At 50.7% G+C, this 15,625-nt stretch overlaps 5 protein-coding genes across 5 annotated transcripts, besides 3 other annotated features; 3 read left to right on the forward strand and 2 right to left on the reverse strand.

Annotated features, from left to right (window-relative positions):
* Positions 1-759: 759 nt before the first annotated feature.
* Positions 760-2,629, forward strand: ACLA_028150 (MFS transporter; the record flags this gene model as incomplete). Its single annotated transcript, XM_001269515.1, has 4 exons — positions 760-1,091; positions 1,152-1,528; positions 1,580-1,856; positions 1,912-2,629. 4 exons carry the CDS (start codon positions 760-762, stop codon positions 2,627-2,629), a joined length of 1,704 nt encoding a protein of 567 aa, XP_001269516.1.
* A 228-nt stretch (positions 2,630-2,857) lies between these two features.
* ACLA_028160 (nuclear telomere cap complex subunit Ten1) lies at positions 2,858-3,202 on the reverse strand (the record flags this gene model as incomplete). Its single annotated transcript, XM_001269516.1, has 1 exon — positions 2,858-3,202. One exon carries the CDS (start codon positions 3,200-3,202, stop codon positions 2,858-2,860), a length of 345 nt encoding a protein of 114 aa, XP_001269517.1.
* Positions 3,203-3,874: 672 nt separating this feature from the next.
* ACLA_028170 (ESCRT-III subunit protein SNF7) lies at positions 3,875-4,766 on the forward strand (the record flags this gene model as incomplete). Its single annotated transcript, XM_001269517.1, has 4 exons — positions 3,875-4,049; positions 4,142-4,346; positions 4,412-4,653; positions 4,681-4,766. The coding sequence occupies 4 exons, from the start codon at positions 3,875-3,877 to the stop codon at positions 4,764-4,766; spliced, it is 708 nt and encodes a 235-aa protein (XP_001269518.1).
* A 180-nt stretch (positions 4,767-4,946) lies between these two features.
* Positions 4,947-4,984: a microsatellite.
* A 590-nt stretch (positions 4,985-5,574) lies between these two features.
* ACLA_028180 (chromatin structure-remodeling complex subunit RSC7) lies at positions 5,575-7,516 on the reverse strand (the record flags this gene model as incomplete). The annotated part of the gene is made up of 3 exons (XM_001269518.1): positions 5,575-6,193; positions 6,246-7,338; positions 7,468-7,516. The coding sequence occupies 3 exons, from the start codon at positions 7,514-7,516 to the stop codon at positions 5,575-5,577; spliced, it is 1,761 nt and encodes a 586-aa protein (XP_001269519.1).
* Positions 7,517-11,587: 4,071 nt separating this feature from the next.
* Positions 11,588-11,611: a microsatellite.
* A 710-nt stretch (positions 11,612-12,321) lies between these two features.
* Positions 12,322-15,552, forward strand: schA (serine/threonine protein kinase SCH9; the record flags this gene model as incomplete). Its single annotated transcript, XM_001269519.1, has 3 exons — positions 12,322-12,392; positions 12,752-14,065; positions 14,121-15,552. The coding sequence occupies 3 exons, from the start codon at positions 12,322-12,324 to the stop codon at positions 15,550-15,552; spliced, it is 2,817 nt and encodes a 938-aa protein (XP_001269520.1).
* Positions 12,769-12,791: a microsatellite.
* Positions 15,553-15,625: the final 73 nt, after the last annotated feature.

Here is a 15,625-nt window from a genome sequence, read left to right on the forward strand (position 1 = left end):
TAGATAGATAGTCTACCCTGTCAGTTAAGTCTGTAGAGGTGCAGACACTTGGAAGGAAGTAGATAGTAGTATCTAGTATCTACTCCCATATCCTGGTCCCTCCCAACTGTAGCTGCAGGCGCGGACGCAATGGAGCCAAACCGACCATTCTCATTGCTAGTAGGCTAGTAGTTTTGGAAATCCAAGTTTAATACTCCTATCAAACTCACTAGCGATGGCTCTATGTCCTCTGATCATCCTTATCATCTCATTAGCTCTTAGTCTCTTTCTCTTTCTCTAGTGTCGCTCTGATATGAACTTTTTTTTTTCCAACCTGAGGCCCCACCGATCTGCTTCCCCCCCTACCACTCATAGTTCCAACTTCCAAGCGCATTATAATGTCAATCCTTCCTCTGGGAATGGCGTATTCTTTTCTACTTTGTTTCTTATCTTTTTTTTGGCTGAGGTGGACTCCGTGCAGCTGGTGCTGAGCTTGCTGTGATAAACACTCGCATTCGGAAAGCCTCGAGTATTCCGACGGAACGGCGCGCTGTACGCTGTCTGCCGCATGATCCTTATTAATAATTAATATAGATTCCCATTATACTCGTGAATATAGGCATATATTTCCTGCTTGCCTTCCCCCACCCGCCCTCAGATCCTGTTCATGTCATAATGTCACTGCCCTTTATCCGGAAACTGATTGAAGCGACGAAAATCAACTAAAGGAAAAGCTACTCAAGGCCTCTCGATCGTCCCCGACGGACCACCGCCGACACAATGGCGCCCCAGGAATTCTCGGAGTCCAAGAAATGGTCCGAATCCAGCCAGGAAGAGACCGTCCGCGTCGACGCAGAGTCCATCCACGGATCCACGACCTCGGGCGATACAATCGATCAGATGGAGGCGCTACGGACGCTGAACACGCGGGCTTCGAGAATGTCGGAGCCGTCGTTGACCAGACGGGTCACCTCCATCGGGACCACGGGGACCACGGATCCCAACTTCGAGGTCGACTATGAGGACGATGATGATCAGGCCAATCCGAAGAACTGGTCGTTTGCCTACAAAGCCATGGCTGTGGCTATTCTATCGTACAATACTTTGATTATGTGAGTTGCTGTTTTTGTCCCGATGCGTCGAGTGCAGTCATTGACATCAATCGGCTTCAGCGTCCTGCATTCGACATCCTATACCTCTGGCGTGGGGGTTATTGCATCCGAATTCAACGCCTCTGAAACCATCGTCACGCTGGGCTTGACGTTCTACCTGATTGGGTTGGCCATAGGATCGATGTTCATGGCCCCGATGAGCGAGATCTATGGCCGCAAGCCGGTCTCCATCGGCTGTCTGGCCATCTTCACTGTTCTGATCATCCCCTGCGCGCTCAGCAAATCGATCGAGTCGCTCATCGTCGTCCGTTTCATCGGCGCCTTCTTTGGCAGCGTCATGATCTCCAGTGCGCCGGGAATGGTTGCTGATCTGGTTCAAGATGACCAGCGAGCCTTGGCCATGTCCATCTGGAGTCTTGGCCCTGTTAATGGACCTGGTAGGTTTGCCTCAAGACTCATGATATGTACTTGATGCTAATCGGATGTAGTGCTGGGTCCCATCATCGGTGGTTTCGTGACGCAGTATCTGGGTTGGCGATGGATGAACTGGATTGCCCTGATACTGTCCGCTGTTGCGCTGGTCCTTGCCTGCATCATGCGAGAGACATACAGCCCCATAATTCTGCAGAGGAAAGCCGCCAAACTTCGCAAGGAGACGGGCGACTCCCGCTGGTGGAGTCGATACGACCAGAAGATGGGCTTTGGCGAGCTCCTCAAGGTCAATCTGGGTCGTCCATTTGTCATGGCGGTCACGGAACCTATCTGGTGAGTTTCACAACCCCGTCTTCAGCAGCATGATCATAGTTGACATTTGTGTCAGTATCTTCTGGAACATCTACATCGCCATTGTCTACGGCATTCTGTATCTCTGCTTCACGGCGTATCCCATCGTCTTCCGTCAGATCCGCGGCTGGTCCCTAGGTCTCTCTGGCCTGGCCTTTCTCGGCATTGGTACCGGCTGTGTCATTACTATCTCCTGCGAGCCTCTGATCCGCCGAATGATCAATAGTCACAAAATCGACCCGGAGACAGGCAAGGTGCCTATTGAAGCCATGGTTTCCGTCGTATGCATCTCGGCCGTGCTCATCCCCGCCGGCGAGCTATGGTTTGCCTGGACGTGCGCCCCAGCATCCATCCCCTGGATCGTCCCGATCCTCGCGGGCGTACTCTTCGGCACAGGTAACACCGGCGTCTTCATCTACGCCTCTAACTACCTTGCGCAGAGCTACGGCGTGTACGCCGCGTCCGCCATGGCCGGCAACTCGGTCATCCGAAGTGTGCTCGGCGGTGTTCTGCCACTTGTCGGATCGTATATGTATGCGGGGATTGGCCCCAACTGGTCCGGTACGCTGTTGGGATTGCTCGAAGTGGCCATTATCCCGATTCCGTTCATCTTCTATAAGTATGGCTATAAGATCCGCCGGAAGAGTGCGCTGATCATGCGGATGCAAATGGATCAGGCGCGGCTGGACGGAAAGCGAAAGAAACTGATGCAGCGTATTGAGACCAGCCAGGCTGCCGAGAAAATGGAGGTTTAGTGTAGAAGGTATCCATACGTCTCAACCAGGATATGCCCATTTCGGTCAAGCAAAAGTGATCCATTCATCATGGCAGGCGTTTCGGTTCAAACTCAGATATAGAGGTGCATGGCTTTTTTCATAGCGAATTCTCCTTAGAAAGACTTACGCTTAATGGTACTACTTGGTATTCAGTCAGAAGCGAAACATACAACACGGCAAACCTACTTACAGTGCATAGACTCGCACTCATGCTGGCCGAGCAACTCTCCGGTCGACCTCCTGCGCATCCCGTAAGATCCTCTCATAGTCACCGAGAACAATCGCCCCGGCGGAGAAAACCACTACAGCATCCACATACACCGGACCGGCGATCTTCGCTGCGAACGGCGCATTGGATTCATTAATGTACCTCCTAACATATCCAAGGACATGCACCCAGGACCCGACCCGCAATTCCTCGGAAGTCACCGAGTCCAGAACGGCATTAATGTCGACAGCCACACGGGCAGATTTACCCCTGGGGTAATTGTGCTCTAGAAGTAAATGGCCTGTGGGAATGTGATATGTCCTCACGCTGAGTGTTGTTAGCATATTCTCCCTTTGAACCTTGCTTCTACAGCATATTGTTATGGGATTTGCAAGGCATGTATACAAGGGCTGAACGCACCAACCAAGAAATCGCACTTTGGTATCTGCCGGGAGAGAAGGGAGGTCGCAGAGAAAAGTCCGGACAGAGGGAAGAGGGCCATTCATCCCTCAGGTACTGTCAATATCATACCCTCATCGAAGGCATAATGATTACTACGTGGAGAAGATACCTATCCATGTTGAATATCCAAAAGTGCGATAATGTAGATGACTACCACGTGACTTACACACTCCGATAGGCTTAGCGCGGTATGTCATCGGACAGCGAGGGGAAAACGCAGCGGATCTCATCATCGTCGCCCTCTTTTGCCTGTGGCATTTTGCAGAGTCCAGTCTATCTTTTGTCCTGTTCAACCGCAAGGCAACCATTCTATCAGTGTATCTTCCTCTTTAGAATAATACTAGCTCCTCTTTTTTTTCTGGCTGCCTACGCCATCTTCGCCGCTCCAACCCCTCCCTGTTTAGCGTTGCGAGCTCCACCGCCTTCGACCACTTTCTAAGATCTATTGAGACTGAGCAAGATAAGGCGTCTGGGGGTAAAGTTTCTCCTCCAGGTGATTCAATATAAACCCCAAGCACAGGAGATATAGCCTCTATACAACTACCGTCCTCCCGATGTGGTCCTGGTTCGGCGGCGCCGCCGCTCAGAAGCGCAAGGATGCGCCCAAGAACGCCATCCTCTTGCTGCGGGAGCAGCTGGACATGCTGCAGAAGAGAGAGAAGCACCTGGAGCATTTGATGGAGGAGCAGGAGGCGGTTGCCCGGAAGAACATCACGGCGAACAAGAATGGTAAGGGATCCCTCTCTATCAACCCCATATTTGTTTTAGAGAGGGGGAGGTGCAGCCGGGAGGAGAGAGTCAGGACTGACGCTGGTTTCTAGCTGCCAAGGCGGCCCTGCGAAGGAAGAAGGTGCACGAGAAGAACCTGGAACAGACGACGGCGCAGATCGCCCAGCTCGAACAGCAGATCTACTCGATTGAGGCGGCGAATATCAACCAGGAGACTTTGAACGCGATGAAGGCGGCCGGTGCGGCCATGACGCAAATCCACGGGTCGATGACTATCGACAAGGTCGACGCGACAATGTATGTTCTTTCCTCCCTTTTCTGGAAACTCAAAGATAAAGTGGCATGGCGTGCTGACGATTCAGGGATCAACTCCGCGAACAACACCAACTCAGCGAGGAAATCGCACAGGTTATCACGAACAACCCGCTGGGCGAACAGCCCGACGAGATGGAATTGGAGGCGGAGCTCGAGGGTCTGGAGCAGGAGGTCATGGACGAGCGCATGCTCAAGACCGGCACAGTGCCCGTTGCGGATCTCAACCGGTTACCCGCCGCAGGCAACAGAGAGCGTAAGCCTTTCCTCTCCATACCTTTTACTTTCAAGTGTAAGCTAAGCTAACGAACCACCCCAGTCGAAGCCAAAACAAAGCAGACAGAAGAAGAAGAAGACGAGGAAGCAGAATTGGAAAAGCTGCGCGCCGAGATGGCCATGGGCTAGATTGCTATCGTCATTCCTTCTTCCTTAGTCGTTTCCCCCTCGTCTTCCATATCACCCTTCTTTCCCAGCTGTCATGCATATACCGAATGGACTGGAGTTTTTCGCGCATGTGCTATGGCTGGAGTGACATTGCCATCCCTGGCTCGACAGACAGACAGCACCTTTGACGCGTTCTAGTTGTTTTTTGTCTTTTGTTTTTTTTTGTTTTTTTGTTTTTTGTGTCCGTTTCCATCTATACACCGTTGGCGTAATCGGGATTTTCTCTTTTTCTCTTTGTTTGACTCGCGGAGACATGCGCTGCGTTTCTCCTCTGGCTATTACAACTCTCCCTTTACTTGTTATTAACATCATGAGCCCCGGAACGAATTCATGTCTTGAGACATTATGCTCTCCACACATATATATACACATAGTATACGACTACCCAGTAGCACATCCAAGATAAACGAATGCACTCTATCAATTTAGGCGACTGAGACATCCCAGAGTAGGGGTAAGGTACCATGCTCCGGCGGAGCACTTAAGAAAATAAAATTAGGCATATAGCAAAAAGATACGTAAGAACTGAGTAAAGAAAAAAACCTTTTGTTCTCCTACCGCCAAAGAGGAAACAAAATGACGAAGAAAAAAAAGAAAAAGAAAACCCCCCAGCCCATACCGATAAAACAAAAAAAAAAAAGAATAAAGAAAACATGCACTACAACTCATTCTTGCTCCGCGACTCCAGCATCAGGGGGGAAAAGAAAAAAAAAACAAAAGGGCAGTTCGATATGGCGAGGGACATACATGGCAGGAAATGCAGGAACAACTACGGGAACCACGCATAGCTCTTCAGCGGCGTGGTACGGGATCCGTCGACGGCCTCGCTGTGCCATTGCGATTTCCACTCCCATTCGCGCGCGGCGGCCTCGACGAGCGCGTCCTTGCACTCGGGCGGCAGCTCGGCGAGGATCTCCGGGCTCACGAACTCTGGGTGCTGCGAGTTGGCGGCGCTGATGAGGCCGTTGGCGCCGAGGTCGTAGACGTCGCCGTCCGGGCCGGGGATGCCCATGTTGGAGTAGGGGGGTGTTTCGAAGACGGTGTCGTGGATGGCGAAGCGGCGGGAGAGCCCGGCGGGGATGGCGGAGAAGATGGACTCCGCTGGTTCGATGGTGGGGTCCTCGGTGCTGGGCTCTGCGGCTTCACCGCGGGCCTGCTCTTCTTCGGCCTGGGGCGGGGCTTCGGCCTCGTCTGTTCCGTTGGTCAGGCTGAGGGTTGACAGGCCCTTGGCGAGTCGGGCGGCGATGCGAGGATCCGGCGGGGGAACGCGTTCCCAGCGGGCATGGGATGGCTGCATGACCTTGGGGTAATGAATCGCGTTGGTGTGGATGTCGTATATACCATCCAGATTCGCGCGTCGCGCGTTGAGGATGACTGAATTAAAAGTGCTATTTATGGTTAGCATAGTATGGATCAAAGATAGAAGGTTAAAGAACATACCTGGCCTCCCGAGCATGCTCCAGCATCCAATTATCACCCGTAACAGTCACCTTGCGCTTCTTGGAGTCGATCACCTTTCCGGTGGGGAGCGGCAAGGACGGGGCGTTGGTGTGATAGACACTGCTGGCTCCATGCCACGCCACATACTGGTTCTTATTGTACGGCTCCCCTGGCGCCGGTAGTCTATCTTCGGGGACCGCTAGTTCGCCTTCGACATCGCCCCGTTCCCTGGCAGCCTGGACGTTGTAGTCGTCGAGGATTTTCCGTCCTCCGACGATGATCTTGGCGCCGAATTCTCTGAACACCGATCGAGCAGTCACAACACCGATAGCACGGCCTTTATAAGAATGAGGGATGATGTCCCGCTCGATGAGATCTCGCTTCGCCTCATCGTCGATGATGATCTTGAACAGGAGCTTGTGCTTCTGGAAGAACAGATACGAATCCCTGAACCCAATGCACCGGGCTGGCTCCGTCGACAGCATGTAAAGTCTCTCGCCACGGTTGAGAATCGTGAATGTCCGGACCCTATACTCCCTACCGTCCTTGAGCACGCCATTCTTGTCGACCTTGGTATCGCCCTCCAGGTCAGGCGGCAGCGCCACCTCGTCGTCGATCACATCCATCATGTTCCCTTCCTTGTCGATCGGCACCTGCGTGACATGCGACGGGCCCCGATTGCGCGCCCATCGCCCGCCACTCGCCGCCGGACGACCTCGTCGCCGCTTCGCAGGCGTGCCCGAGTGGGCCGGCGGCGGCGCACTCCCATCCGGCGCATCCCAGTCTGGCGGGCGATTCTTGGGCGGACGACCTGGCCGACGCTTGCGGGGGATGGCGGAGATCCGGCCGGGATTGTGTGTAGGTGTGTCGGCTTGCGACGGGGGATTGGACTCTTGCACTGTCGATTCTTGCGTTGGCGTCTCTGCTGCAACGGGTGCTTCCTCTTCCTCCTGGGGTGGTTGGGGCTCGGGCTCCGCGTCGGAGTCTTTATCAGATGGATCGCCGGGGTCTTCGACGGGGGATGATTCGCGCGATGGGGGCACGTCTACCATTTCCTCGTCCGATGCCTCGGGAAGCGGAGGGGGTAGATTTTCTATAACAGAAACAAAACAGGTCAGTGCCTGGATTCGGCGCGTTCATTGTTTCTTTTGTATTTATTTTTTTTAATCGAGCAGGCAAGGAATCAAGGGCATAACAATAGAATTGATGGAAGAAAACATACTCATTGATTTAGCAGCTGCTTGCGCAGCCGCTCTTAGCTTCCTCGCCATACCGGTATATGAGCGAAGAAATCCAGCTTATCACGGCTTCAGAACAATATTCCATCCAATGCTGGATACAAACCGTTCTAGGGACGGGGGCTCCAGTTGCACGCCGCCCGGCATTTCTTTTCTCCGCGTGCCCAGCGCGCCTAGATGCCTCAGGCAGCAACAGAAAAGACAAATAGCGCCACGTGCATAAGTTAAAATTGCCCTAAGCCCTAGTGCGCTTTCAGTATGAAAATCACTAGTCCGCTTTGGAAAGCCCCATGCTCGTGGATGATGTCATTTCACCCCCCCGTTCATCCCCAGTGGAACTTTGACTTCTCGTTTCCCGATGCTTTACTATCGAAGTGTCGATCTTTGCAAATCCGTCTTGGAGAGAGGCTTTTGTTTTATTGGAGTTCAGCTCCGCTACAAATACAGCGACGTGCTTCTGCAAGGACGGATATGCTCGCGCGAAAACTCTACTTGACTCTTGTCCCGAAGGCTTGAGGCTTGCTACGGAGTACTCCGGACTACGGTACGTAGGGGTGGTGTACATCAACACCCTGTAACCAATGGAAGAGCAGCATTTCAAAATCCATCCAATCAGGTTATATAGATTGCTCTGTCACCTGATTCCAGTTGGAGATGAGGAGATGAGACCACACCTGGCTCGTCAAAATATATGGATTTGTTTAGATAGTTATCCCCCAGCATATGGTGGCTCTAGTGAAATTCAACGGTTTCTGACAAAATTCTACCTCGTCAGAAAAAAAAAAAAGTCCAAATGACATGTCATTTTTGTCATTTTGACATTTTGATTACCACCCCTACTCCGGACTTTTGGGTCAGTCGGTGATACACGGTGCCTCAGGCAAAGTGCACCTAGCATTCAAATTTGAAACTTCGATTATCCCTGGAGGCTGTACTACTCCATGAGCTGCCCCTGGGAGGTTGGACGACTAGACATCCCTTCTTGTGACGTAGGATAGTTGATAATCACATGTCAGAAGAGCAGGAGAAGGGGGCATTTCTGCAACTAAGAAACTGGTGGTTCTGCTGACGATTATCATCATCGCTCCGCGAATTTGAATTCATCATAGAAGTGACCATTGACATGTTACAAGCTCTTCATTGCTCATTTTCGCTATCTTCCAGCTATTTCCACGCATGGATTCGGGGAGACATAGCGGTTAACTAGATACTGTCTGTTGTCGGAGCTCTGCAAGCCGCAGATCCCTTTCTTACACAACAGAAAGGAGCCCGCAGATGACCCGCCAACTGACCACGCCCAGGGAAGCTCCTGAAGCACGAACCTCCTTGTACATACTTGTCAAGGAGTCAACTCGGATGCTGATTCCTTCGAACGATGACTTATCGACAAGGAACATTCCAAAGGTATCGCCAGACACCGGCTGTAGGATCCTTTTTCCTGCGTGTTGTGGTAGGTGGCTGCGTTCGGGCAGTCGGTGCATAAATGAGGGATATATGCCATAGGGAGAGAGATCTCGATCGGGATCTGTCCGCGATACACATTACGAAGTCCTGGTTAGGTACTTACAAGTTGCAACAAGTACGGTATTTTGCTTTCCGCAAGGCACATGCAGTGTTAGGAATGTAGACTCCAGGAGATGAACTTCTTGTTGGAAAGGAGGCGTTGAATAATGCGGGTTTGGACAATTGTGGCCGGCTGATCGCGCCGTCGGACCAGACACGATTGAAATGCATTGGAGCCTACGGCTTCTATGCAACGGCACATGAAGCCACCAGCTGCCAGCATGGTGTAACCGTTCTACTTTGGAGTATCAAGAATTTGTTGAGATGAGCTGAACCGCTGCCCTGGGCTGGAGTGGTGATGGCGTACGAAGAAGAGGTAAGGGAACTAGGTAGGTAGGTAGTATCTATCGGGAAGCCCAAAGCGATACCTTCATTCGACGTTGTATGCTTCGTATCTAATTCATGAAGAACTCGCGTTGTTCCCATCCGTAGGGAATCGCTCAACGGTCCGTTCAAGCAGTTACAGCTACAGCTACAGCCGCACCTGCACGAGGGTGCCACAGGAGCAAAGAGCAGTGCTGTTGAGTAACCAACGCATCGACAGAGCTGTGCATTGTCCCAGTCGCATCAGATTTGTAACAGCCAGCTCTCGACGATGGTGGAAATGCCAGGCGTCTTGAGTGTTGCGTTGTATCTGTTTTGTGCAGAGTACCTAAGTTTAGAGCTGGGGATGATTGCTGTCATCAAAGCCTGTGATGACGGATCTACAACTATTCAAAGACGCCCAGCGAATGACACAAATCAGTGAAATAATAGAATGGCAGGAGACCAGACTACTTACAGCCAGATGGTGTGATGCCTGAACCAATTGGCAAGTACGTAGCAACCACTACCTAGGTAGCTAGGTACTACTAATAATACTATGATGGGAGGAATGGCAGCCACTCATCTCATGTATCCCCACTATTATGTACTGTAGGAAGAGGGGTTCACAGTGGCGGAGATGTAGACTTGTAGTACTCGAGTTTAAGGTCCGGGAGTATATAGTAGAGAGTTAGTATTAGTATGCTATTTAGTAGATGATGTTATTCCATTGACGCGATTAGCGTGCGAGAGGAGGAGGGTCTGGAATAGCATTAACAACGAGGTAATGGTGAATGTCTCGATGGTTCAAGGGAAGGCTTCAGGGCATCATCTCTGGCTGCCTGAAGGAGCCTTAAGGGGCCTCAAGGGGTAATTCTACTCTATGTTCAACATATGGCTACCATCTAGACCAATCTGATTACTAGGTAGACAGTCCTATCGGTCTATCTGATGATTATTCGAGTCCTGATCATGCATTCATTCCTTCCATCGTCACAAAAGAGTCAGTCAGGCCTCTATAGTAATACTGCTCAGCTTGGACACCTGCCTGCCTTGAAAGGTACCCGAGGTGCCAAATCCTGTCTGGCGATTTGGCTGGACATGAACTGCGTGGTTCGGATGGACTCGACCACTTTTCTGTCCTGTGGTTCATTGAATAAGGAGTGATCCAGTTTTCTCCACTTGTTTCATTTTGATTCCATTATTTGATATTTGATTGTTCTTGAAAGACATCAACCAGGTTTCATGGAAGTTCTCATGGGTGACTATGGAATGAATGCACTGTCCTAGATAGATAGCTATCTCTGTATCAACTCTGTAGCACTGGGAATAATCCTGCAGGATCATATAGGATGACTACATCAACTCTGGATGGCCATGATACTCAGGTACAAATGATTCAGAGATGATGTTCTTATATATTTTTGTTGCCATGAAGATCGATAACATAATGCTGTTGTAACAGGTAGGTCATGTTTCTATTATTTAAAAAGGTTCACTGTTGTCTGTGACTGCATACGACCAGTCTACAAGTCATGTCATGGTATGAGTTCTTCAAGTCCATTCCAAGTATGGAGCAGTCACTAATATTATTTCCCATTATGATTAGCCTCTCACCGGTGATTGTCTATCTATCTCCTTCGAAGTAACCATCTCTCTAGTCTAATACGGAGTAGTTATCTCGTGCACTGTCTTGTAACTTGTTCCCTTTTCCAGCCGCTGCAGATGACTGAGGATTATTGATTGGATTGTTACTTCAGCTTTTTCACAGGGCCAACGCCACCATATCATTGCTCTTCCGATTATATTACCCTGGTCTGTCGAGTTATTGTTGCTATTATCTGTTTAATTATTTATTTAATCTCTACAGAGTACGTACTTGACTTGATTTCCCAAAGTCAACAATCTCTTAAACTGAGTTCATCATCAAATTGATGTAGTAGAAACTATTACTACTACTCTACAACTTATCCATCTCAATCCTGTGCTTTTTCGCAGCCCAAACCTCCCCTTGGGCCTGAACTACTATAATAGTCTTCCTACGCTTTGAAGTTGCTCCGTCCTTGGGGGCTTCCAAATCAAATCACTGTGGTGGTCCTCCTTCGTTCTGAGTAATATTAAATCCCTCATTCTCATTCGAAAAGCGGCCCTCATCCAAACCCACCAGATCCATACCTAAAGTGAGGTTACTGAACAAATTGAACCTCACTCCTGAGTCCTGGTAAAAGGAGCGAACCCAAGAAAAAAAAAAAAAAAAAAAAAGGTCCACTTGGATTCCCAAACCCAAGCAAATCAGAAGCCTTTCCGATCTTTTCCTTGGGAGAAGAATCATGTCTCCTTCACTCCCACCACTGCCACTGCCACTATTATCTGAGTAATACCAGACCAGATACGGATACTTACTTCCATACTACCAACTACCAACTACCTTACCAACTACCTACCACTATACGATTTTAGTCTCCCCAGCCATCTGTCTGTCTACCTTAATTCTCTCTTCTCTTCTTACTCTCTCTCTTTTCGTGATTCTCATCCACCGATCTACACTACTTCTATTCACTTACTCAACACCCCTTATCATTCTCCTCCTTGATACAAACAGAGTCTGCCTTCACATTGCACCTTATCTTCTGACTGGTGCACTCCCGACACCCCGATCGGATCCATTCTCCCCTTTCCCGCAAACTTCCTTAGCTCGTCATTGCCCCGACGGCGTCGTCACAGCCTTTTTTTTTTGTCGACTCCGCACCACACAATCTCTCTCTCATTCTCCTCCACCGACTACCGCCCGCCACTAATAGTAGTGATCTAAACTACTCGACGACTACTCTAACAATCACCTCTGCCGACCTCGCTTTGCGCCTCAACATTCTTTTCATTCAACCCCACCACTACCCCTCCGATCGAGTCGCTTCATATACACCCCAGTCTTCTTACGGTGGAGGAATCTGGACTCGAATGGAATCTCAATGATGGCTGCTGCTCAGAGTGGAACAGATTTACACGGAGATGTGGGTATGCTGAAGCAGCCGGTCTCGCGGAGGTGAGTCGCCTTCCTTTCGTGTTGTCGCTTCTCTCTGTCTCCCCCTCCTCAAAGCGTCAAGTCGGGAGATGAGCAAGAGATTGACTTGAATGTCTTGCTGCTCAATGTTTCGCAGATTGCAGTAGAAGCATTCTGGTTTACTGTTGTCTCTCAGCGATTCATTTTTTATTTTATTTTTTGGTCCTTCTCCTCCTTCGTCTCCCTCATGCATCTCAGTCTTATGCTGAGTGGAATTGAGTCACCCACCATTGAAATCCTCACCCCCAATCGTCATAATCACGATGCTCGCCCGATTGCTGCTGTTTTGACTGCCTCTGTGGCGCATGTTGCATTTCACCGTAACTGACGCATTTTCATAGCAATCACTCGCAGGAGGACAACAACAACAACAACAACAACCAGGATACAATTGGGTCCAATCGTTCCACCCCATCGGGCATTGCAACTCCTCAACCTGATCTTACAGACAAACGCCAACCATCAATCATGCATAGTTATTTCCAGGTTGGTCCCTCCTCAAGTCATGACAATTGCCCCTCCAATTCGTGGTTTCCTTTTTCTGAGACAGTTGCTTCCTTCAACGATAAGCAGCCGGGTACATATTCCACAGAGACGCGGGATGAGCAAGGCTCTGGGCACAATTCCTCTTCCTCGGGGTCTTTTGTCATGATGGAGCGTGACGGGGCTTCGGACATCAGAGCCTCCTCCGTACCACCAGACAAGAAACTCGGCGCACAAGAAATCTCTCCGGAGTCCTTACCTCCTACAAACCTGCCCACTCCCCCCTATTCCTCCGCCTGTTCCCTTTTGCAGAAAGAGCCGGAGGAATCTGAGCTGGGCTCCTCAGCCCCCGAGAAGGGCATGGCTTCCATTTTCACTGCTTTGAAAAGCTATCTTTCACCATCCACAGCCAATCCCGCTGAGCCCCAAGCACGCCGTCATACATCCCACCCAGTTTCTAGCATCTCTGATGACCCCGTCCTTGCTTCGCACTTCTCCAACCCTTCCCTTCCTCCTGCTTCAGACCCGTTGGACCTGCCGGAAGTCCCCCTCCTCGCCCACGAAAAACCTCTTTCCATGTCTTCTGAGAATCTTACGAAGCTAACTGGGAATCTCTCTGATGCTTCGTGTCCAAAGAACACTCCCCCCCTTACTCCCCGCGCCATGTCTAATGAAGGATCCCAAACGGCCGAGAAGAACCCACCTGTCACATCTTGCCCTCGCTCGTCGGAACAGTCCCAGTCCGATGACATGGCCACGTCCGCCGACGAGATTGCGGGAAAGCTCAATGAAGCGTTTCCGTCCCAGCTGGACTGTTCGGAATCAGAGCAAGACCAGCAGCAGCAGCAGCAATCCGGCCCGTCTTTAGGACCCCTCAAGGGTAAACTCTACGTCAAGATCACCGAAGCCCGGGGCATCAGACCCGGTTTTGATCCGTACGTGGTATGCGTTTTCGAGTGGAATGAAGTCATCTCGAAGAGTGCCCATGATGAGGAGGAAGCCTCGATTGAGCGACAACAGAAAGAGAAAGAGAAATCGGACCGCGAAGCCGGGCGGCCAATGGCGATCCCCATGAAGAGCCGCCAGAGCAGCAACAACAGCGCACTCGAGGGTCATGATCCCAGGGGGAAGTCTCCCGTGGCGGATCCACACTGGAACCACGAGGCAACTTTGTATGTGTCCTTCCTTCCTCTTTTTTTTTTCGGTGTGCTAACGAAGATCGACTAGCGATGTTCTGGGCGAAGAATCTGAAATTGATGTTTCGGTGTACGATCGCAACAACCAAGAGGCATTCCTCGGCCATGTACGGCTGTCTTTGAATCTCAAGGAAGATCACAGTCGACTAGAAGGATGGTTCCCATTGTCAGCCCGCGGAGCTGGCGATAACCAAATCTCTGGCGAAATCCACCTCGAGATGCTTTTCGAACAGACCGATAAGAAGCAAGTGGGACCAAACGACTTTCAGATCCTGAAACTCATCGGAAAAGGAACATTCGGGCAGGTTTATCAGGTCATGAAGAAGGATACGCACCGTATCTACGCCATGAAGGTCCTGTCGAAGAAGGTCATCATCCAGAAGAAGGAAGTCGCTCATACCCTGGGAGAACGGAACATCTTGGTTCGGACCGCTATGGCGGCATCTCCATTCATTGTTGGACTCAAATTCTCCTTCCAGACTCCTACGGACCTGTACCTGGTCACGGACTACATGTCAGGCGGCGAGCTGTTTTGGCACCTGCAGAAGGAGGGGCGTTTCCAGGAGGCACGGGCTAAATTCTACATCGCCGAATTGATTCTAGCACTCCAGCATCTTCATGATCATGACATCGTTTACCGGGATTTGAAGCCGGAGAACATTCTTCTTGATGCGAATGGGCATATCGCACTGTGCGACTTTGGTCTATCCAAGGCCAATCTCACGCAGAACGACACAACGAACACCTTTTGCGGAACCACGGAATACCTGGCGCCTGAGGTCTTGCTTGATGAGCAAGGGTACACGAAGATGGTGGACTTTTGGTCACTCGGTGTTCTTGTCTTTGAGATGTGCTGCGGATGGAGTCCGTTCTACGCGGAAGACACTCAGCAGATGTACAAAAATATCGCGTTCGGCAAGGTTCGCTTCCCACGCGATGCGCTCAGCACCGAGGGTAGAAATTTTGTCAAGGGTCTGCTGAATCGGAACCCCAGTCACCGCCTGGGCGCTAAGGGCGACGCGAAGGAGTTGATGGCCCATCCGTTCTTCAACGACGTCGACTGGCAGGCACTCGCTCGCAAGGAAGTCATCCCGCCGTTCAAGCCGAAGCTCAAATCCGATACCGACACGTCGAATTTTGATCCTGAGTTCACCAACGCCCTCGAGAACAACGCTTCGCTGAATGACCGTGCCGCCGCCTTAGCCAATGGATTTTTGACCGCCTCAACTCCGCTGTCCCCAGGAATGCAGGCCAACTTCAAGGGTTTCACCTTTGTCAATGAGAGCTCCATTGACCACCATATGAAGCATGACCCCAGTGACCATATGGAGGAGGATCCAGAGCAGTGGCAACGATCGCACCAGCACGGCAATTCCATCGATCAGCACATGAGTGGTGTTCACAAGAGCAACGATGGCAGCGAGCCGGGCATCTTCAACGTTGATGATAATTTTGACATGTGATAACGTCTCTCGATGCATGATAACTGGAGTTTTGACTTTTGCATATACTATGTCTCTTGTTTTCTTTTTGTAC

This window comes from Aspergillus clavatus, genomic scaffold, assembly GCF_000002715.2.
Source record: "Aspergillus clavatus NRRL 1 1099423829805 genomic scaffold, whole genome shotgun sequence".
Classification (NCBI taxonomy): Eukaryota; Fungi; Ascomycota; class Eurotiomycetes; order Eurotiales; family Aspergillaceae; genus Aspergillus; species Aspergillus clavatus.